The sequence below is a fragment of the Denticeps clupeoides genome, chromosome 12 (assembly GCF_900700375.1).
Source record: "Denticeps clupeoides chromosome 12, fDenClu1.1, whole genome shotgun sequence".
NCBI classification, from domain to species: domain Eukaryota; kingdom Metazoa; phylum Chordata; class Actinopteri; order Clupeiformes; family Denticipitidae; genus Denticeps; species Denticeps clupeoides.
This window is the reverse complement of record NC_041718.1, coordinates 21,397,437-21,417,222: the sequence shown is the minus strand read 5'-3', so window position 1 is coordinate 21,417,222 and position 19,786 is coordinate 21,397,437. Positions and strand designations below refer to the sequence as shown.

Below are 19,786 nucleotides of genomic sequence, written 5' to 3'. Positions count from 1 at the left end.
CGGAGTGGAGGTGAGCAGCCAATCAGGGAGCGGGAAACCCGACAGGCCCCGCCCAGGTGTCGGGCGGCCGTGTTTTCCTGCGTTGTGTAACATGGAGTTACACGTGAGGCGCCCGGCCGCCGGTGACGGCCACGCGGCCACGCCCACAGCCGCGCCTCCGCCAATCAAGCGGGGCGCTGCTACACACATCGAACGAATGGGCGCATCGTGGGCGGGGCTCTGGGATCCCAACTCACGTTGCTGTAATGTGTAGAGCTCATGGTCGAGGCGTAGACGAGTGTCCGGTAAATTAAAAAAAAAGACGAAACTATGAATTTCTGCTCGGCGCGCTGTCGTAGATCGCGATGGAGGGAACACTGAGGCGTTCGGGAGTCTGTTGAAAATCGTGGAGAAGCGGCCACTGGAGTCATTTGTTCGCGACACCTTCCTTCCTCGGAGCTCATAAAGCGTCTGGGAGGTAAGACACGTTTCGTCGGTCTACGGGTTGGTAGTAGCCTAGTGGGTAACACACTCGCCTATGAACCAGAAGACCCGGGTTCAAATCCTGATTACTACCATTGTGTCCCTGAGCAAGACACTTAACACTTAACCCTAAATTGCTCCGGGGGGGGACTGTCCCCTGTAACTACTGATTGTAAGTCGCTCTGGATAAGGGCGTCTGGTAAATGCCGTAAATGTAAATGTCTTCATCTCGGCTTGTTGGTTTTAGCGGGAGCTGAAGGGCCGAGCCGATGCTAACAGGTTAGCCGCCGGTGGAGGCTTTCTTCTTGTCCACCCCCACTCAGTTCAGCTTAATCGGCGAACGTGATGATGGATATTTAAACCAGGTCCGTTTTAATGAAATCGCCGATCACGTGGCCTTGTGGGAGTCACAGAGTCCCCCACGTCCAGTCCAGGTCTTTCACCCGAAACGTGAGAAGGTTCCCTCCAAACTCTCTCCCTTTTCCCGTACGGTTTATCAGCGAAACTCTGCAACAGGATGTCTGCCGAAGTGTCTACAGAATGTCCCCTGCCCTTTCATTTAGGATCAGTCAAAAACTTCTTCATGCACCTTTCATGTCCAGTCACAGGCACCCACGCATCATCTGGATCTTTTTATGGAAGCCTAGTAACCCAGTAAAACCTAGTAAAAACGTTTGTCGTGGTTCCAGTCTTTATAGCGCCCCTGGTGGTCAGCTGTCCAGCTTCTAAATGATCCCATCATCATTTATGATGAAATGTTGTCACGTCCTCATCTAACACACGGCACAAGAGTGCATTTATGTACAGTGAAGCTTTACACAAGCGACCACGGAGACCTTCACTATGCAGTTAAACAGACAACCACACGGTCGAGGTCTCTAGCAGGCCTTCTGAACCCAGTCACCTTAAAACATCTCCAGCATCCAATCAGCCAGCGGTGGGCGGGGCCGTAGTGCATGAAGCTCCTCCCACCACAGCGACCTACAACTGTAGTGAATTTGCGAGGGAACCAGTTCTAAATCCATACTTTATCTCATGCGTCACCAAAGTTATTGTCTTTCAGCCTAGAGACAATGTTCACCGAAGACCCGATGTCTGTCAGGAGACTACTTCGATCACTCTGGCATGTACACACTGTGTTCTGGTATCGTGTCGGCAGCATTCGGAGTCCGGCGGCTCGGTCTCGCTTCAGTAGGGATGCGCGGTTGCTTCATGCCGTTTTTAAAGATTTATATTTTTAGAACAAATTGTTGTGAAAGGGCCTGCCAACTTTTTCCTACGAGATTTTATGTTTTCGTTGAGAAATGAACAAAAACAAACAAGTTCATAAAGGGGAGGAGCCTGTGGCCGTGATTGACAGCTGTCACACACCTACATTTCCCTGGTAACATGAAAGGAGACTTCAGCTGACTTGACATGCAGTCTTTAGCCAGTTAATTAGCCGGTTGTATCAGCATAATTCATTCAGCTCGGAATGATTGTCTTGTATTTGCGGTGCTGCCGTAATCAGGGAACTGGTGAATTGAATTGAATTGAATTGCATGCTTATTGTTTAGTGCTTGTTTTATTCTTATTTCAGTTTACACTCATTAATAAATAATAATAAATAATAACTAAATAAATAGGGTGGTAGTGGTCTAGTGGGTAACACACAGAAGACCCAGGTTCAAACACCCCTTACTACCATGGTGTCCCTGAGCAAGACACTTAACCCTGAGTGTCTCCAGGGGTGGACTGTCCCTGAAACTACTGACTGTAAAGCGCTCTGGATTGGGGCGTCTGGTAAATACTGTAAATGTAAACTAAATGTATGTCTGCCTCTCTGCAGTTGTAGCATAAGCAATTTTGTTCAGGATTAATAAAGTTTTTCTGCTTGTGATTCTGAAGCCCCAGTGTACCCGAGCAGCTGAGATGGGTCCATCCGTACATGACTACTGTTAAGCAGGAGCACAAACCCATCAGAAGACAGCAAGGCGGTGCAGTTAGGACCAGGGCGGAGATGAGTGGAGGACAGGATGGTTGCCTGGATACCGAGGGGGAGCACGGCCAGGATCCAGACACCGCGGTCCGACAGGAGGTGAGAGCAGCAGCTGAGCCGGAGCATCCGAGCAGCGGCGCCAGCGGGATGGGATCAGGGGAGGATGAGGAGGGGGAGGAACGGCCCAGGCGCCAACAGGATGGCTCATCGGCGGATGATGTGGAGATGAACAGCAGCCATGACTCCAGCAGCGGAAATGAAGCCAGTGGGGGAGGGACGAGAAGGAAAGGAGGCGGAGCATCTTCAAACAGCCACACCTCCTCAGCCAGTCAAAGTCCAAGCAGCATCACAGCACCAAACAGCCAAAGGTGGGCACCCAGCTTTCGTTATCATTGTTAAATCATAGAGGTGTGAACCTGAAAAGCGATGGCGAAGAGGCGGTCCGTGCCAATTCTGGACCACTTGCCTGATTGGTTCCATGCCAAAACATTTTTTTATGAATCAGAAGAAAAACTCTTTTGTAAGATCATGTGACAACCACTTACAGTCAATAACTCGTATTTATTTGGTACGTTTTTTAAGTAGAGGTCACTTTTAGTTTACTGCACATATTATTTACATGTAAATGGTTTCCAAAAGGAAAAAGTAAATGCCCAAGCACGTTGTTGAACGGTGATTAAATGTGATTCGTCATATTGCAGGTTATTTTTTCCCCACCCACTCCATAATCACAGTTTTTAGGAGAATGAATGTGTTTAATGGGAAAGATGGAATTCAGAAGAAATAAAATGGAATTTAGGAAAAAATAAAACTGATTTCATACGGCCCCGCACTGGTGTCACGTAATCGATTTTGATTACGATTATCAGTGTCTCGATTATCGATTCGTCGCGATGCATCCCAAACACTTTCTACGAGTTCAGGTCTCGCTCACCCGCGGAAAATCTGTCTCCGTTCAGTCCACGCTCGGCAGAAAGACACCTGGTTCAGACATCCATGGTACCAGGTGACCGCGGACTGAATTCAGACAGTTTTTTCAGCTCAGTGGACCAAATCTAAAGCTGCTTTCAGAACAAATGCGGCATGCGCTGCGCTCACCGCAAGGCTTCCTAAAAAAAAAACAGCAATTGGTGCTCAACGCTTTTCTCTATTCCCACGTTTTGAAGGGGCAGACCGAACACTAGCCCGCATTGACTCTATTGGTCGAGCAGAAATACGTCACGGCGTGCAGCGTGACCTTCAACCAATTCCAACTGTGGCGCGCACACTAGTTCTTAACCAGAAAATCACGTCAATATGACACCATTGATTACGTGCTGCGCTGCATCGATGCAAAATCGTCCACGTCTGCTTCGCTATGCATCGATTATAAGATTAATTCGTATAATCAGATTCTTATAATTAGATTTGGAAATCTGTCTAATTAAAGTTAAAATCACACGTGGTAATTTAATCGAATGCGTTAATAAATTCACGTTTTCTCCATTTGCAGCTCCAAGTCAGCCGGAGCCCCAAGTTCCAGCAGCCTGCACAGCAGCTCCCGTCATACAGAGAGCAGGTGACTTCACAGCGTACATGTTGGACAGGACTGTAACATATTGAACAAAGTGACATAAAGGGACGTAAAGTGCATGTGTGAGACACTGGGCTACATAAAGTGCAAACAACAGTGAGACAGGCTGAATGAATAATAAATGTGCAAAGTAAAATAGTGCAAATATTACTGAAAATACATGACTGTTGTAAGTACTCTTGTAAGATGCGGTACACGCACAGTCACAAAGAAGGTTCTAGAAGCACTTCCTGTACTTTAACCTAGGAAAGTCATGGTATTTGAGAAGAGAATTTGGGGAATTGGAAATAAAAATATAAAGTTCCGGAAAAGTCAACCATATTTATTTCTTATGTAGCCCAAAATCACATACAGTATGTCTAAATGGGCTTTGACAGGCCCTACAGTTGACACCCCCCCCCACACTTGACCCTTCTGCACACAAGGAAAAACTCCACACAAAAAAAAACTAGGAGAGAGAAAAAAGAAAGGAAGAAATGTTGGGACGGAGTGATACAGAGAGGGACCCCCTTCCAGGGTAGAGTGAGCCTGCAAGTGGTGTCAGTGCAGGGTTGGGGATGATTTGTCCAAGAACAGAAAAGTCCTACAGTTGTAGTGGTGGAAAAGTCCAAAGTAAAGAGCATCTGTCCATGTTTGGAGGTACTGGACCGTCCAGAGTAGGATTTAATCCAGTGTCATGGTGTACATTGCAAGTCCATTATAATGATACTGGTCCATTTGAAGATCCCAGAAGCTTTAGTTGTTCCGGTGGTGGTGGCTGTGATGTCATGCTGAGTTGTCTCGTCAGCAGCAGCTTATTGCCAGGGACCTGGATCCCTCTGCTGGTTTCTTTATTGGACTCTGGACGCTTGATTCAGCTCTATCACACAAGGATCTGCTGTGACCTTCTGTACTTTGGGTACCAGTAGTGACCCCGCTCCCTTCGAACGCAGGGGGCATTGCAGATCGTAAATTACTAAGCGTTCACTCAGGTACTGTGGGGCGAGACCATTTAAGAGCTTTATACGTCAAAAGTAGGATTTACTAAATCCTTCATTTGATGGGTAGCCAGTGCAGTGATTGTAAGACTGGGGTGATGTGGTCAAATTTCTTAGTTCTAGTTAGAACTCTGGCTGCAGCATTCTGTACTAGCTGGAGTTTACTCATGCACCTACTAGAGCATCCAGACAGTAATGCGTTGCAGTAATCTAACCTTGATGTAATAAATGCATGGACCAACTTTTCTGCATCGTGCTATCATATTTCTTATCTAGAAATCACCTAGATCCTTTACTTCTGTACTTGGTGAGAAAGAACAGCTATCCAGAGTTATGATGAAGTCAGCCAGCTTACGTCTGGCTGCATGAGTACGAGAACGTCTGTCTTGTCAGGGTTTAACAGAAGAAAGTTGGTGAGCATCTACTGTCTAGTGTCCTTCAGACAATTCTCTGTTCTCGTCTGGCATTGCTGATGTACAACTGTGTGTCGTTGGTATATCAGTGAAAATGAATACCATGTTTACGAATGATGTGACCTACAAGTAACATATAAGGAACCTTGTGGAACACCAAACTCCAGTTTGACGATTAATAAATTATGTTAACGGGCATAAATGACTCGTTCTGGCCGAGCTGTCTGGATATGCAAATTTAAATCATGTAGCTAGCTTTCACCAAACTGGGAAGATTCTGGTTGGAATAAGAGCTTTTTATTTTTAACAGGGTAGGCGGAGTCAGCATTTTGAACGTAGCTGCTCTTATTCTCCAGCACCGTGCAACAGAGACGGCACCTAACCGCCTATTAAAACTGTGTTAAATGTCCATGTAACACACATCACAACATTCGACTATTTACGCAGGCCGCTCATTTCCCGCACGTGAAATGTGTCCTCTGTATTTAACCATCACCCTTGGTGACGCATTTGAACCCTCATTTGCTGAATTTTAACCGCACTGCTTCAGTGATGCACACAATTCCCTGCTTCCTTGCTAATTTTGTGCGCTAGATCTACTGCTTCAGAGGGAAAAGCTGCCCGACGTCCTCATCCAGAGCGACTTACAGTCAGTAGTTGCAGGGACAGTCCCCCCCTGGAGACACTCAGGGTTAAGTGCCTTGCTCAGGGACACGATGGTAGTAAGTGGGGTTGAACCTGGGTCTTCTGGTTCACAGGCGAGTGTGTTACCCGCTAGGCCACTACTGCCCTCTTCATACCGCACCCATAGCCCATACGTTTGGTGTCAGTCGAACAACTGTTTTAATTGGCGGTTTTGCTTGTTTGACCTCTAGCTGTTCCATATTTCTGAATTCCTTTTCTTTGCTACTCTTCTGTCACGTGTGTCCAGTGAGCCAACAGACTCTTGGCGTGATCAGACTCACCGGGAGATGATGCAGACGGTGCAGGAGATGAAGAAGAGGCTCCCGTCCGAGAAGAGGAGCCGTAGTAAAGCCAGCACCGTCGCCGCCCTCAACTACGCCCTCAACTGCGTCAAACAAGTACAGGGTAAGAGCTGCTTTTACACTTGTGGTCGGAAGTGAGGATTCAAAATACACAGCAAAGCGCGTGTTTCCGTACGAATTGATTCATTTTTCAGACTGCGCAATTAAAAGTATGTAATCTGGGCTACAAACCACGAAAAATCTGCAGGAACCCATTTGAACCCATATTTCTGTAATTATTTTATAGTGAAATACGGATCAATGCACATATTTTGTCCTGTATCTGTTACAATAGAGTGCAGGTATCCGTTGGCGAGCTAATGGCATCGTCATTATAACAAATACACACAACACACAAACCATCACATCGGGGCCTGATTCAGATTGTCCTATTTGAGACAGAAAACAGACACAAGCTGTCAGACCTGGAATGACTATTATGCATCACTACCCAGTCAGCATTGCGCCTGGTGCCAGAACCATTGAATCAGGGTGTTGGGTCACGGTCAAGCTGATCCAGTCCCTACAGGACTGCCTGCTGCTCTGAGCTTAGGCCTCATTGTTGCCTCTTTGCTGCCCCTGCAGCAAACAGCGAGTACTACAAGCTACTGATGTGCAACGGGGTAGAGGAGCGAAGCGACGCCACCGTCTGCACCCTGGAGGAACTGGAATGCATTACATCGGAACACACCCTCAAAAACACGGTAGAAACTCGCCGAGCTGATTTAGAAAGACCAGCCACCGTTTACTGCTCGGCATCTTTATTAGCTCCTCCGGAAACACTGTAAAACTGTCAGTTTGTAGAAGTCCACTTACTCAAGTGGACTTCCGGCACCCCCAGCAGGTGGCAGCCTGTTATTTATTATTCATTTCTGAGCTTCTTTCTTATTTTTCCTATTTTATTCTCTTTACCTTGTAGTTTTAATATCCAGTTACTTGAATCCGACACCATGCACTACCGCTTTGTGCAGGTTTTGACCATTTTTGTCCGGCATTTTTTACTCTGCAATACTTGACTACTGCAATATCCCACTTGTGGGACTAATAAGGGTTGATCTTATCTTATCTTAATTTGAATTGAACTGTGAGTAGATATTCTACTGTGAGCAATATTCTAATGACCTCAAACGGTCCTGAACTCTAAACACACACTAACACAGTTTTGAGTTGCTTGAAATGGGGTCTGAGTTTGCAGGGTCTCTCTGTTCCGTTCTTTTTTTCCGGCAGGACACCTTTGTGGTGGTATTCTCTCTTGCCACCGGACGTGTGGTGTATGCGTCAGAACAGGCCCACAGCATCCTAAATTGCAAGCGCAAGTTTCTTGACTCGGCCCGGTTCGTGGAGATGCTTTTCCACCAAGACGTCAACGTCTTCTACTCCTATACTGCCCAACCACACCTCCCACCCTGGAACGTGGGCACCGACCACGGTGAGATGGCATTCGCAAACAGCGTCGCAGAAACGTAGAAATCTAGGAGTGAGGTGAAGCGAGGTGCAAGTTAATCAGAACGCCATTGTCTTCCTCCAGCGAATCAATTGGTCTGATTGTTCATAATAATTGAATTGGGAAAAAGTTGCCCTTCGTGACGTAACCCTCCCCATTTACCCGGATACACACTGTCACCTGCGTCCCCAGCGGCGGGGTTGCAAGTTAGACATAAAGTAATGACATTTAATGAAAGCACAGGACCACTCCGTGTTCCGGGGGTTTTATTTCTGTGACTGATCAATTTTCAGCTGTTCAGTAAAACCGTTTTAAATGTACTTACCTGTTTATTTTGCAGCTACAGTCCTGTTTGAATGCGCCCAGGTCAAATCCTTCTTCTGCAGAATCAGGTTATTCACGTCTTTCTCCTCCACTGTTGATTCCATATTAATCAATAGGTGATATCAAGCCAAGGACAGCATTTCATATGTATGAGTATCAGCTGCAGTGTTCCACGTGTTCCAACCCAGAGTAACCTGCTCTACAGTTTTCTGTATATTTTTTAGTGCACTGAAGCAAAAATACAGTCCAAGCAGTTTAAATAGTGTTGTGTATATTTAATGTTACAGATCTGCTTTTCCCTTCGGTTATTTGTCATGTTCAGATAATATGAATTATATTTACACCAAAATTAAACCTCCGAAGTTAACAGGAATTTACAGAAAATGTTTTTCTGCATTTTATTACATTTTTTTTCTGCGTGTGGTTACAGGGGTGGTAAAGATCGTGAAGGGGAGATGAGATACAACCCATTCCGGATCACGCCATACCTGCTGAAGGTGCAGGGAGCGGCCGGGGATGAGGAGCAGCCATGTTGCCTGGCGCTGGCTGAGCGCATCATCTCAGGATATGAGGGTACGAAGTCGCATGGCTCCCCTGTGCTGATGGTTTAGATGTAAACTCCAGTGACCTGTCAACTGTACGTCAGTTTTAGTGTGGAGTGTCTAATAACTGATGTTTAGTGCACTGCAGCTCTCTGTTGCCAAATTATGAGACATGAAATTAAATTAAATTAAATTGTGTCCCTGGTGGCTCTACATGTTTTTTTATCTTACAGTTACTGATCTGGGTGGTTGGGTGGCAGCAACCCAACCTGGTCAGATCCCACTGTCTGCTTGAGACAGTTCTAATGTAGAGGCCATGTAATTAAGTGCATGCAGATCAGCAGAGCCATATGAAGCAAATAAAATATGGGACCACCAGAACTTCAGACATTTCTCAGCGTGATTAGACGCCTCCACACAAAGTCAGCCCAAACAGAAGAGAACGATGGCCGCCGTGCCTTGTAAAAGTGCTAAGACAGGCTTTCAGTTGTGCTATAACCGCATTTCCCCCCCCCTTGTTTCTTTCCAATCCAGCCCCTCGTATTCCAATGGACAAGCGCATCTTTACCACTACACATTCCCCAGGCTGTGTCTTTTTGGAGGTGGATGACCGGTCAGCAAATTCTCTTCACCCTTTTGTATTTCAGGCTAAATGATTCGTTAAGGCCATAAATGGCTCTTCTGATGCGGACGCACACTGTGTAAATATGTGTGTGTGTGTGTGTTGCATGTTTGTAGCGCTGTGCCTTTGCTGGGATACCTCCCTCAGGACCTAATTGGAACATCTTTGTTGACCTGTCTGCACCCAGAGGATCGAACGAACATGCTGGCCATGCACCGCAAGAGTACGTTTGACCCTACATTCATCAGTCTCACCTCACATAAGAGTAGCGTTTTCTTGACGCGATTAAGATGAGACGTCAATTCTGGTCGTGGGACAACATAACTAACCAAAATCTGACGAATAAAAAACAGACTCAACATTGTTTACAAAATAAAAACTAGACTAAAATGTCTTCATTTTCGTTGGCAAAATCGAGTTATTATATCGCTGTTTCTGTTTCCTTTATCTCCCTTTCCGTTCAAACAGGAGAATTCGATTTCATTACTTAGATGGTTTAGCAGATGACTGGGATGACCAACCGATCTTTGGACACACTTTCTTTATATTGAAGTGGAAAGACAGGATGTGTGTCGAGAAACATAGAAAAAATCTGAGCGTCTTCCGTGTCTGGAATGGATGTCTGTCCTACCAGGTTAACAGAGTTAAATATAATTGCATTGCTTAAAAGTCTAGGGGCTGTTTTTGTTTTTTATTCTCTCCCCATGTCATTCCATTTTCTTAGTTTTTTTCATATCCCCCATCTTCCTAGCCCCCATATGTCATGTTTGTGTGTATGTACGGTCGGGTTGATGGCCAGGTTTTCACTGGTACTTGTGACGTGTTGTATTGCAACTGCAATAGAGTTCTCATCACAATCATCATCATCACATCTTTCCCTCTTTTATTCTCAGTTCTGAAGTATGCGGGACAACCTCCATTTGAGCACTCGCCCATCCGCTTTCATTGCCAGAATGGAGACTATGTGACCTTGGACACCAGCTGGTCCAGCTTCATCAACCCATGGAGTCGCAAAGTGGCATTCATCATCGGGAGGCATAAAGTCCGCACGTACGAGCACATGCCTTCATAATTTCAGATCTCTTCCTTCTCAAGGCATATGTACCGCTGGCCTGGTTGACACTCTGTCTCACACAGTGGACCCCTGAATGAGGACGTGTTCTCTGCGCGGAGCAAAGAAGATGTGCCGGTCATGTATGAGGAAATCAGGGAGCTTCAGGCTATGATCTACAAGCTCTTCCTGCAGGTGAGTCCCCGGGACGCACGTGGACCCAGGTGGTCTGTAAAAACCCATCTACATTTCATCTGTGCAGCCACTGACCTAAAGCGAGACCGTAGAGTATAACACTGAAACTTGTTTAAGTGGTGTTGTGCCATGCGTGAAGACCTGCTGCTGCTGCAGCTCATTTCTGGGTTGTTACCCAGGTCCTACCTGAACTGGCCAGGGATTAACCCATGTTTCCAACCCTGGTCATAGGAGTGGAAGAGGTATACGTTTTAAAAAATGACATCCGATGTTAGTGCTTCACGATTAATCTAATCGCAATCGTAATTGCGATGTCAGTCTGTGCGATTACATGAACGCAAAAAGCTGCAATTTAAATGTGACGTTTTTGGTCACATGACTTGGTTCAATGGAGACCTCAGATTCGTGACTCACATAGACATATGAGTACACGTACGTCAACGTCGCCGCCATATTGTGACAGGCTCTGCTGTGGAGTGAAGCATATACATGTCTATGGTGAGAAGTGAATAAAAATGCCTCACTCTTGTGCTGCTTGGGGCTGTACAGACCGCTGTACGCTCCAAACCAGATCCCGGGGATTACATTTCATAGGTAAGGCTGGACAATTGTTTTGAATATATTTGGCCATTATAAAATCCTGTTTTATAAGTCTTAACCTTAGCTAAGCTAGGCTAAGCTAGCGAAGCTATGCATTCGTGTGTTCAAGTCAGCCTCCAAACAACGTTTTGGCTAAACGTAGGCATTAACTATTTAGACTGTCCTTAGCTGTTTAGTTAACTTTTCTCAAACTTTGAATGTTTCCTAAAGAAATTCACCTCAGTTTACAAATCTTAACCTTAGCTAAGCTAGCGAAGCTATGTATCCCTGTGTTCAAGTCAGCCTCTAAACAACGTTTTGGTTACGTAAGAACTATAATACAGGATTTTATAATGGCCAAATATAATCAAAACAGTTGTTTAGCCTTACCAGGGTTTGTTGTTCGACAGTAATGTAAAGAGTTTTTTGTGATTATTTAATTTAGTAGAATATTGTATTTTGAAAGCACTGGGCATTTCAAGTTGTTATAAGTAGTTTGTATGTTTCACTTTGAAATTAAACATTTCACCATTAGTAATTTGCGACTTTTCATTGATATACAAGCAAGTGCCCTTTATCATATCGCATATCGCAATATTGATCTCAATAATTGCAATATGTCTTTTTCCCCAAATCGTGCAGCCCTATCCGATGTTCTGATTTCTTTTGTCCATCCTACCTGTTATGTTGACCTCTGTCTGCTGGAGATCAGGGGCTCGAGGGAAGGTGTCACGTGGCTTGGCTGAATTCCGATCCTAATGAAATTGCTGGTCTCTCTGCAGCCCGTACATAACACCGGCTCCAGTGGCTACGGCAGCCTGGGTAGCAATGGCTCCCATGAGCACTACATCAGCGTGGCGTCCTCAAGTGACAGCAACGGCAACTTGTGGGAGGACTGTCATCGAGAGCCGGTGGGGCACCTGTTCCCATTGTCATTGCATCTGTGCTTTTAAATGCAGATGCATCACATATATCTATTGTATAAACGTTTTTATGAATAATGTGTGTGTGTGTGTGTGTGTGTGCAGATGACACTCCAGCAGGTCTGTGCTGATGTGACTAAAGTGAAGAGCTGGGGCCAGCAGGCCTACCTGGACTCGCGCAGTAAACTCATTCCACTCAGCAAAGCCGGCTCAGGTAAATCAAGTCAACGCAACATGCAGCGGTGGTTCATTCTGGAGCTTTTTAAAGGAACTATACCGCTAGCACCCCAACACCCACAAGAAAAAAGGAGTAGGGAACCACTGCTCTAGAGCTCATGTAGGGTGGTAGTAGCCTAGCGGGTAACACACTCGCCTATGAACCAGAAGACCCAGGTTCAAATCCCACTTACTACCATCGTGTCCCTGAGCAAGACACTTAACCCTGAGTGTCTCCAGGGAGGGACTGTCCCTTTAACTACTGATTATAAGTCGCTCTGGATGTCTGCTAAATGCTGTAAATGTAAAAAAAGCTCTGTTCCACTGCGGTGTTGGTTTTTTATTCCCGACTTAGAGAGGAGAACACCCATCCCTAATGGTACCCAGAACGCTGAGGTCAGAGGTCATCTGCAGCAGTCTCTTGAGGAATCCCGCAAGCAGCCACACGTTCCCTCCTACCAGCAGATCAATTGTGTGGACAGCATTATCAGGTCTGTATCTGTTCCACACCGGATGTGGGTGTGGCCAGACTAAATGGATGACCTCAAACCAACATGTGCCTGCATATGTGTCTCAGATACCTGGAGAGCTGCACAGGGCCTGCTATGAAGAGGAAGAGTGAGTCGCTTTCCATAGCAACCTCATCCTCGTCCTCTACAACTGAGGAAGACAAGACGCCTGCTGCTCCCATGCAGAGTGTGGCCAACCCTGATGGTGAGCAACGTGACTAAACGCACAGCGCGTTCCGAATCCCTCCTGACCCCCGTCTCCCATCTGAATCAGCAGTAAGACTGGGGGGCGCCGTTACTCTGAACAGCCAGGTGTCCGCAAGCTCCGCGGTGACCGAGGTGCACACTACCGCAGCGGTGGTGGGAGCCCTGTCCGATAAGGCCATGAGCGTTGTGTCTGTCACCAGCCAGTGCAGCTACAGCAGCACCATTGTCCATGTCCCACAGCCCGAGTCTGGTGAGTGTTGCACGTCGCAGCGATTCCACAAACACTAAACCGTTTAAACTGATGCGACTATGTCAACTCATCAAACACATATGTGGATTAGTGTAGCTGGACGACTTCGTACACCTACATACACTAGAAACTAGGGGTGTTCAATTTAATCGATGATATCGCATCGATGCAGTGCAGAGCATAATCGATTAGACCGTAGTGACGTTGCGGTATAAAAATTCGCTTTAAAAAGTAGTGATCTACAGAATTACAGCGCCGCTGTTGCTGCTGCCTAAAGTGGACAGCAAACGTGACGAGGCCAGAATGGAGGGCTAGCAAAAAGTGACGAGAAATGAAACATTTTTAAATGCACCGTTGCATACCCAGCGTGTAGCATCGTAACATGTTATGTATTCATTAGAATTCGGATTAGATTTAAGTGCAGGTCAAAGTACCCGTACGCTGGTAAAAAACGGCATGGGTTGTGGTCAGAAATGTACAAGCGCCTTGAAGCTAGTTATGGACGTCTCAATCCCAAATAGCTGAATGTCACAGTTTTTTATCTGTGGCAAACATGATATTTTATAAAAGGTAAGAGCATGATCCGTATCGTAGAAGAATACAGTCTTTGCTTAAAATCGGGCCCCCGTTATAAAGAATAATAACCACAAATAGAGGGCTGGTAGTAGCCTAGTGGGTAACACACTCGCCTATGAACCAGAAGACCCGGGTTCAAATCCCACTTACTACCATTGTGTCCCTGAGCAAGACACTTAACCCTGAGTGTCTCCAGGGGGGGACTGTCCCTGTAACTACTGATTGTAAGTCGCTCTGGATAAGGGCGTCTGGTAAATGCTGTAAATGTAAATGTAAAATGTAAATAGAAAAAAAGTGTGGCTGAGAGGCTCATCGTGGTGGTGGTGTTTTGTGAGAGTGAGATGAAAGCTGCTGAGGTTGGAGGTTAGGGTGCTACTAGCCTAGCAGGTAACACACTCGCCTATGACCCAGAAGACCCAGGTTCAAACCCCACCTACTACCATCGTGTCCCAGAGCAGTGAGTGTCTCCAGGGGGGGACTGTCCCTGTAACTACTGGTCGTAAGTCGCTCTGGATAAGGGCGTCTGGCAAATGCCGTAAATGTAAACTGTAGAACTGGTGTTGACGTTTCAGAAGTGACCGCGCTGGAAGATGCTCCGATGGGCAGTGAACCGGCGGAACAGGCCCTCCCCGCTGCCCGTCCCGCCAACAGCTCTGCGGCTGCACCGGAGGAGTTTCGCATGGTGGGACTCACCAAAGAGGTCCTGTCGGCACACACACAGAAGGAGGAGCAGGAATATGTGGACCGTTTCCGGCACCGTATCCTGCAGAGTCCCTACAGCTCTTACCTACAGCAGGACAACGGGAGCATGGCGCACTCGCTCCACAGAGGTGAACTCATTAGTTTCCGCACCGTACGGCGGCACGTTACTAGTATTAGTTCTTGTGAAAACCGTCGTTCTCCCCCGTTGTTCAGGTGACTACGCCAGCGGCTGGAACCGGTCTAAATCCGGAAAGCCTAAACATAAACGGCCGAAACCGCAGGGATCCTCCGACAGCTACGCCTCACAACCAGGGAACTACCGCTCGCCGCGACGCCTGCCTCAGCCGCCTAATTCGTCCTGGCCCTCGTCTGAGACCTCCCAGCCTCAGCCGTCCAGCATGGCCTTCCCCGTGGCCCCTGTCATCATGCCGCCCTACTTCACTATGATGGGCCAAGTGATGCAAGAACAAGGGGGTGGGATGCCTGCCATGCTCCACCCGGAGCAGCAGACACCAGCAATGAGCCCCTACCTGACGCCGGTCATGGCAGTAATCCTGCCCAACTTCCCCTCGTACCCAGCAAACTGTGTCATGTTCCCGCAGGGCGTGGCTACCCCCGGCCCAGCCTCCAACGTGCCTGTGGTGCCCCCGAGTAGCTTCACTGCTTTCCCACCAAACCTCGCTGCCCAGGGTCCTGTGGCTGCTCCGGTCGTAGGCTCGCCAGCGCCGCCCTCCTGGCTAGAGGAGGATGTGGACGACGGGCAGCCCCCCGCCCTTTTTTCCAGCTCACGGTCCAGCTCGCCATTACAGCTGAACCTCCTGCAGGAAGAGCTGCCTAAACCAGCTGATCTCCAGCCCAGCGCCGGCCACCCTGAGAACCTCCACGAGCAGCGTGCCAAAGGGGTGAGTTCCAGTCCGTGGACCCTGATACCAGGCCTGCTACCGCTGTCCTGTAGTTTTTACTTGCCTCTGACCCTCAGGACGACGTTCCCTGCGACTCTGGAAATCAGGACGCTCAGTCCAGCTCCAGCGAGCTGCTGGACTTACTGCTGCACGAAGATGCTCGTTCAGGTACCGGCTCTAATGTCTCCGGCAGTGGCTCCGGAGAATCTGGGGGGTCGTTGGGCTCTGGGTCTGGATCAGGTTCCAATGGCACTACCACCAGCCACACAGGTACAGGTCCTGATGTCGGGTTGTATTAAGAATGCATATTTGCATATAATATAATGAATATAATATAATTATAATTATATATATATATATATATATATATATATATATATATATATATATATATATATATATATTATATTCATTATATTATATTCATTTATATATATATGTGTGTGTGTGTGTGTGTGTGTGTGTGTGTACAGGGTGGGCCGTTTATATGGATACACCTTAATAAAATGGGAATGGTTGGTGACATTAACGTCCTGTTTGTGGCACATTAGTATATGTGAGGAGGCAAACCTTTCAAGATGGGTGGTGACCATAGTGGCCATTTTGAAGTCGGTCATCTTGGATCCAACTTTTGTTTTTTCAATAGGAAGAGGGTCATGTGACACATCAAATTTATTTTGGTTTTAATGTAACTTTATTCTTTCATGAGTTATTTACAAGTTTCTGACCACTTCAATGTCACCAACCATTCCCATTTTATTAAGGTGTATCCATATAAATCTCTCTCTCTCTCTTTTTTTTAATATATATATATCTAAATATTCCTGACTGTCATGCACATTTCATCATGAGCATTTTGAGCAATGTCAAGATGTATTTTACGAGCATTTCCTCATTATGTTTCATCCCAACTCTGATTATACTCGGGGTGAACCTGGACTGCCTTGCTGACGCTCTCTTCTAATCTCTACACACAAACAGCAGGCAGCAGCAACAGCAGCAAATACTTCGCCAGCAACGACTCGTCGGACACGTCGCGAAAGGCGCGCAAAACGCAGGAGGCCGCAGAGCGCGGCGCCTTCGACAAGTGCGTGGAGGACTCCATCTGGACCATGATCGAGCACACGCCCGAGCCGGTGATGATGACCTATCAGATACACAGCAGGTACCAAAGCTCTGCACGCATGAGAGGAACTTCCCTGTCTGGAACGTCTCTCTCCACAGGGCTAGTTCTCTGCAGGGTAGTTGTGTGTGTGCACTCACTCACTTCGCCAGAGGTAGGTGGCGCTGTAAACTTTAAACTCGTAAAAGGAAGCGTCTGGTCAAGTTCCTGGACATAAAAGCAGCAGAATTGTTCTCTTGCCTTGATACACAGTGGATGTTTGCCTGACTGTCCTGACCGTCCACAGAGACCGGGTGAAGGTCCTGCAGGAAGACCGCGAGAAGCTTCGAATGATGCAGCCGCTGCAGCCATGGTTCACGCGGGAGCAGAAGGAGGAACTGGCGGATGTTCACACCTGGATGCACCACCGCTCAGTCCCTCAGGAGATAGACACACAAGTCGGTTCCTGCACTCACATTCGTCAGTAGAATAAAACATCATGCTATTTTAAACATGCACAGAATATTTAAAAATCGAGATTAAATTTTTGAGCATCTGCTCTGACAGTAGGCCGCTTAGCTGAAAAGACTGAAACAAATTAAACAAATGAATTGATTGAACATGATAAGTGATAAGTTTGTAATAATTTCAGTTTTTTTTTTTTCCAGGGCTGCGTCAGCTGCAGTACGTCAGTAATGGAGTCAGAGACCGGACCCGCCCACCCCACTGACCCTCCCACACCCAACTGTTCCATCCCAAAAGACGACCCGCTGCCGGACCCCAGGCCAGACTCAGACACTTGAGAGACTCCAGCGAGGCAGCACCAGTGAAACCCTGGAAAGACATTTTGTTTTCGTGTTGCATTTCCTCAGACCAGGTCTCATACACATTCCTCCGGTCAGACCCCACGGTGACCGTCAGTATGGGTTGGATGACACGTTGACACAGTGTCCCTCTCAGACCTTAACAGGACAGCCAGAATCATGTGGAGGTGAGGACTCCATTCTGCCCATTCTGACACGTATTATATTGTAGTGAATTACTGTGAATATTTCACCATCGAAACGGATCTCTCTGCTCTGATGTCTGTCCACTTCTGCACAGTCTGCACACCGAGTGTGTGTGTGTGTGTGTGTGTGTGTGTGTGTGTGTGTGTGTGTGTGTGTGTGTGTGTGTGTGTGTGTGTGTGTGAGAGCACATGCATTAACTTTCCAATGATAGGGACCCTGCTTGCACTGTGTATTAGTTTTATGACAGCAAATGATGAGGATCTTTTGTTGTTTTGTGATTTATTATTATTATTATTATATTCTCAAACTGTTGCATAAACAGTTAGTGTTGTAGTGAATGGCTATCCACCAACTAAACCATCAAGCAGCGTTGGTCTGAATTATGCGTTGGCGATTTAAAGCCAAAAAGTCCCATGTTTGGCACAAAGATACAACTGCTGTTTTAAACAGTTTGTCCTGAAAGTCCTAAGTATTGTACAATTTTTAGAAAAAAAATATTACAAAAGACAAAAAAAAAAAAACCCTAGCTTTGTTTTTTTAAATCACTAAATAAAGACCTTGGCTCAGCAGTGTGCGTGTCTGTTCCGTTTATTGTACCCTCTCACTGAAAACAAAAACCGCATCTGAACAAGCGGAAAGCTTTGATTCGCTGTAGGAACCCCTGGGTGTGTGAACTTGTTGAAATGCGTGTTTCCTTACCCACCAGGCCACCACTGCCCACACCATCCTGTGTCCGAATGCGAATAGATTCAAAGCGGGCGAGCGTTCTTTTCCGCCACTTCGGAGCGGGAATGGAGGACCAGCTGATCTAACGGTCTCTGAGTGTCCAGAGAGAGACAACACAACATTATCGTCTTACTGCGAGTTTAGGAACTGAAAGCGGCTTTAGATTTCCTCCAATGAGCAGAAAAGCGGTCTGGGTTAAGTCCACGCTCACCCGACGCCACGGACGTCTGGACCAGCCGCTTTTCTGCCGCTTGTGGCATCAGGTTGTAATGGGGGTTTGGGTCGGGTGGAGGAAATTGGTGAAGCGTGCAGAGAAAGGAGGCCGCCAGGAAGAAAGAGAATCTGATCTGAGCGGATCCTGGTTTCTCCAAACGTGACGCCTGGTAATCACGCAAAAACAGTTCTTTCTCATCAGACCAGAGAATTTTGAGAGTCCTTCAGGTGCCTTCCGTCTGGCCACTCTACCATACCATACAGGCCTGATTGGTGGATTGCTGCAGAGATGGTTGTCCTTCTAGAAGGTTCTCATGTGTGATTGATGAAACACACCACAGTTTTATACGTCTGACTGAAGCCACTGACTTGGGTAGCTGATTTCCTTATGTTGCCATCTATTACAACATTAAAAATATATTGTTACATTGTCTTTGTACATAATGGTAATATTTCCTATAGGGCTTTGGTAGTTTAACGATTACAATAGCAATTACTTTCAACTACAAAAAATTACATATTTACATGCATTAATTACACGCAAACAGGGGCAATTAATAACCAAGATAAATAACCCTGTCATATTTATTTCTAAAGTACTGCTGCGTCCCAGTTCACTAGAAGGCAAAAGCACAGAGACACTTCCCATTGGAGAAACGTGGGATACAGGGAAACACCTCTGGATACGTTATGTCCTGGTGAAAAGGGGAAATAATTAAATTCCTCCTTGTCAGTGTAAAAAGTGGGTGGAGAACAGAGCAAAAAACTCTCTCTCTACACACAAAAGCACTGTATACAAACCACTCCAACTTGATGTTACCTGGCAGAAAGAGGTGTGGCACAATAAAGGTTAAAAAATGAACAGTTTCTAATTTATTAACACCAGTAAATTATTAATGCAGTTACATGTCAATGTTGTATGTAAAAAGGTACCAAGGTTACAGAAAAACTAAAATGGAAAGAAAGTAAAGAGAGAGAGAGAGAGAGAGAGAGAGAGAGAGAAAAGCCATGATATAAAATGAGAGGAAGGAGCAGACTCGAAAACCGGAAAATCCGGTTTTGATGGAAAGGCAGCTGGGAAAGAAAGTGAAGCCCCCTCCCGACATGTGAATAGATCTTTATACTAGATGGCCTACAGGAAGCTGTCACAGACCAATCAGAACCTGTTGTTTCTGACTTCACGCCCCCGGTGCCTCCCATCTGGGGAAGACAAAGAGAGTGGGCGGTCCCGACGGCCGACACCCCACACGTTTGGCTCGGGGGAG

At 46.5% G+C, this 19,786-nt stretch overlaps 1 protein-coding gene across 2 annotated transcripts; it reads left to right on the top strand.

Moving 5' to 3' along the window:
• Nucleotides 1–214: 214 nt before the first annotated feature.
• Nucleotides 215–18,151, top strand: LOC114800594 (period circadian protein homolog 3-like). Of its 2 annotated transcripts, none has more exons than XM_028998165.1 (23): nt 215–457; nt 2,350–2,808; nt 3,933–3,998; nt 6,335–6,492; nt 7,014–7,132; nt 7,656–7,857; nt 8,213–8,264; nt 8,627–8,769; nt 9,273–9,351; nt 9,477–9,583; nt 10,254–10,410; nt 10,498–10,606; nt 11,968–12,096; nt 12,214–12,322; nt 12,680–12,815; nt 12,902–13,038; nt 13,111–13,290; nt 14,439–14,696; nt 14,782–15,470; nt 15,548–15,740; nt 16,452–16,635; nt 16,880–17,030; nt 17,241–18,151. In XM_028998165.1, the coding sequence occupies exons 2-23, from the start codon at nt 2,390–2,392 to the stop codon at nt 17,373–17,375; spliced, it is 3,912 nt and encodes a 1,303-aa protein (XP_028853998.1). In that variant the 5' UTR covers nt 215–457; nt 2,350–2,389; the 3' UTR covers nt 17,376–18,151. The 2 variants fall into 2 exon arrangements, with proteins under 2 accessions (XP_028853998.1, XP_028853997.1); XM_028998164.1 differs by having other exon boundaries at nt 13,108–13,290.
• Nucleotides 18,152–19,786: the final 1,635 nt, after the last annotated feature.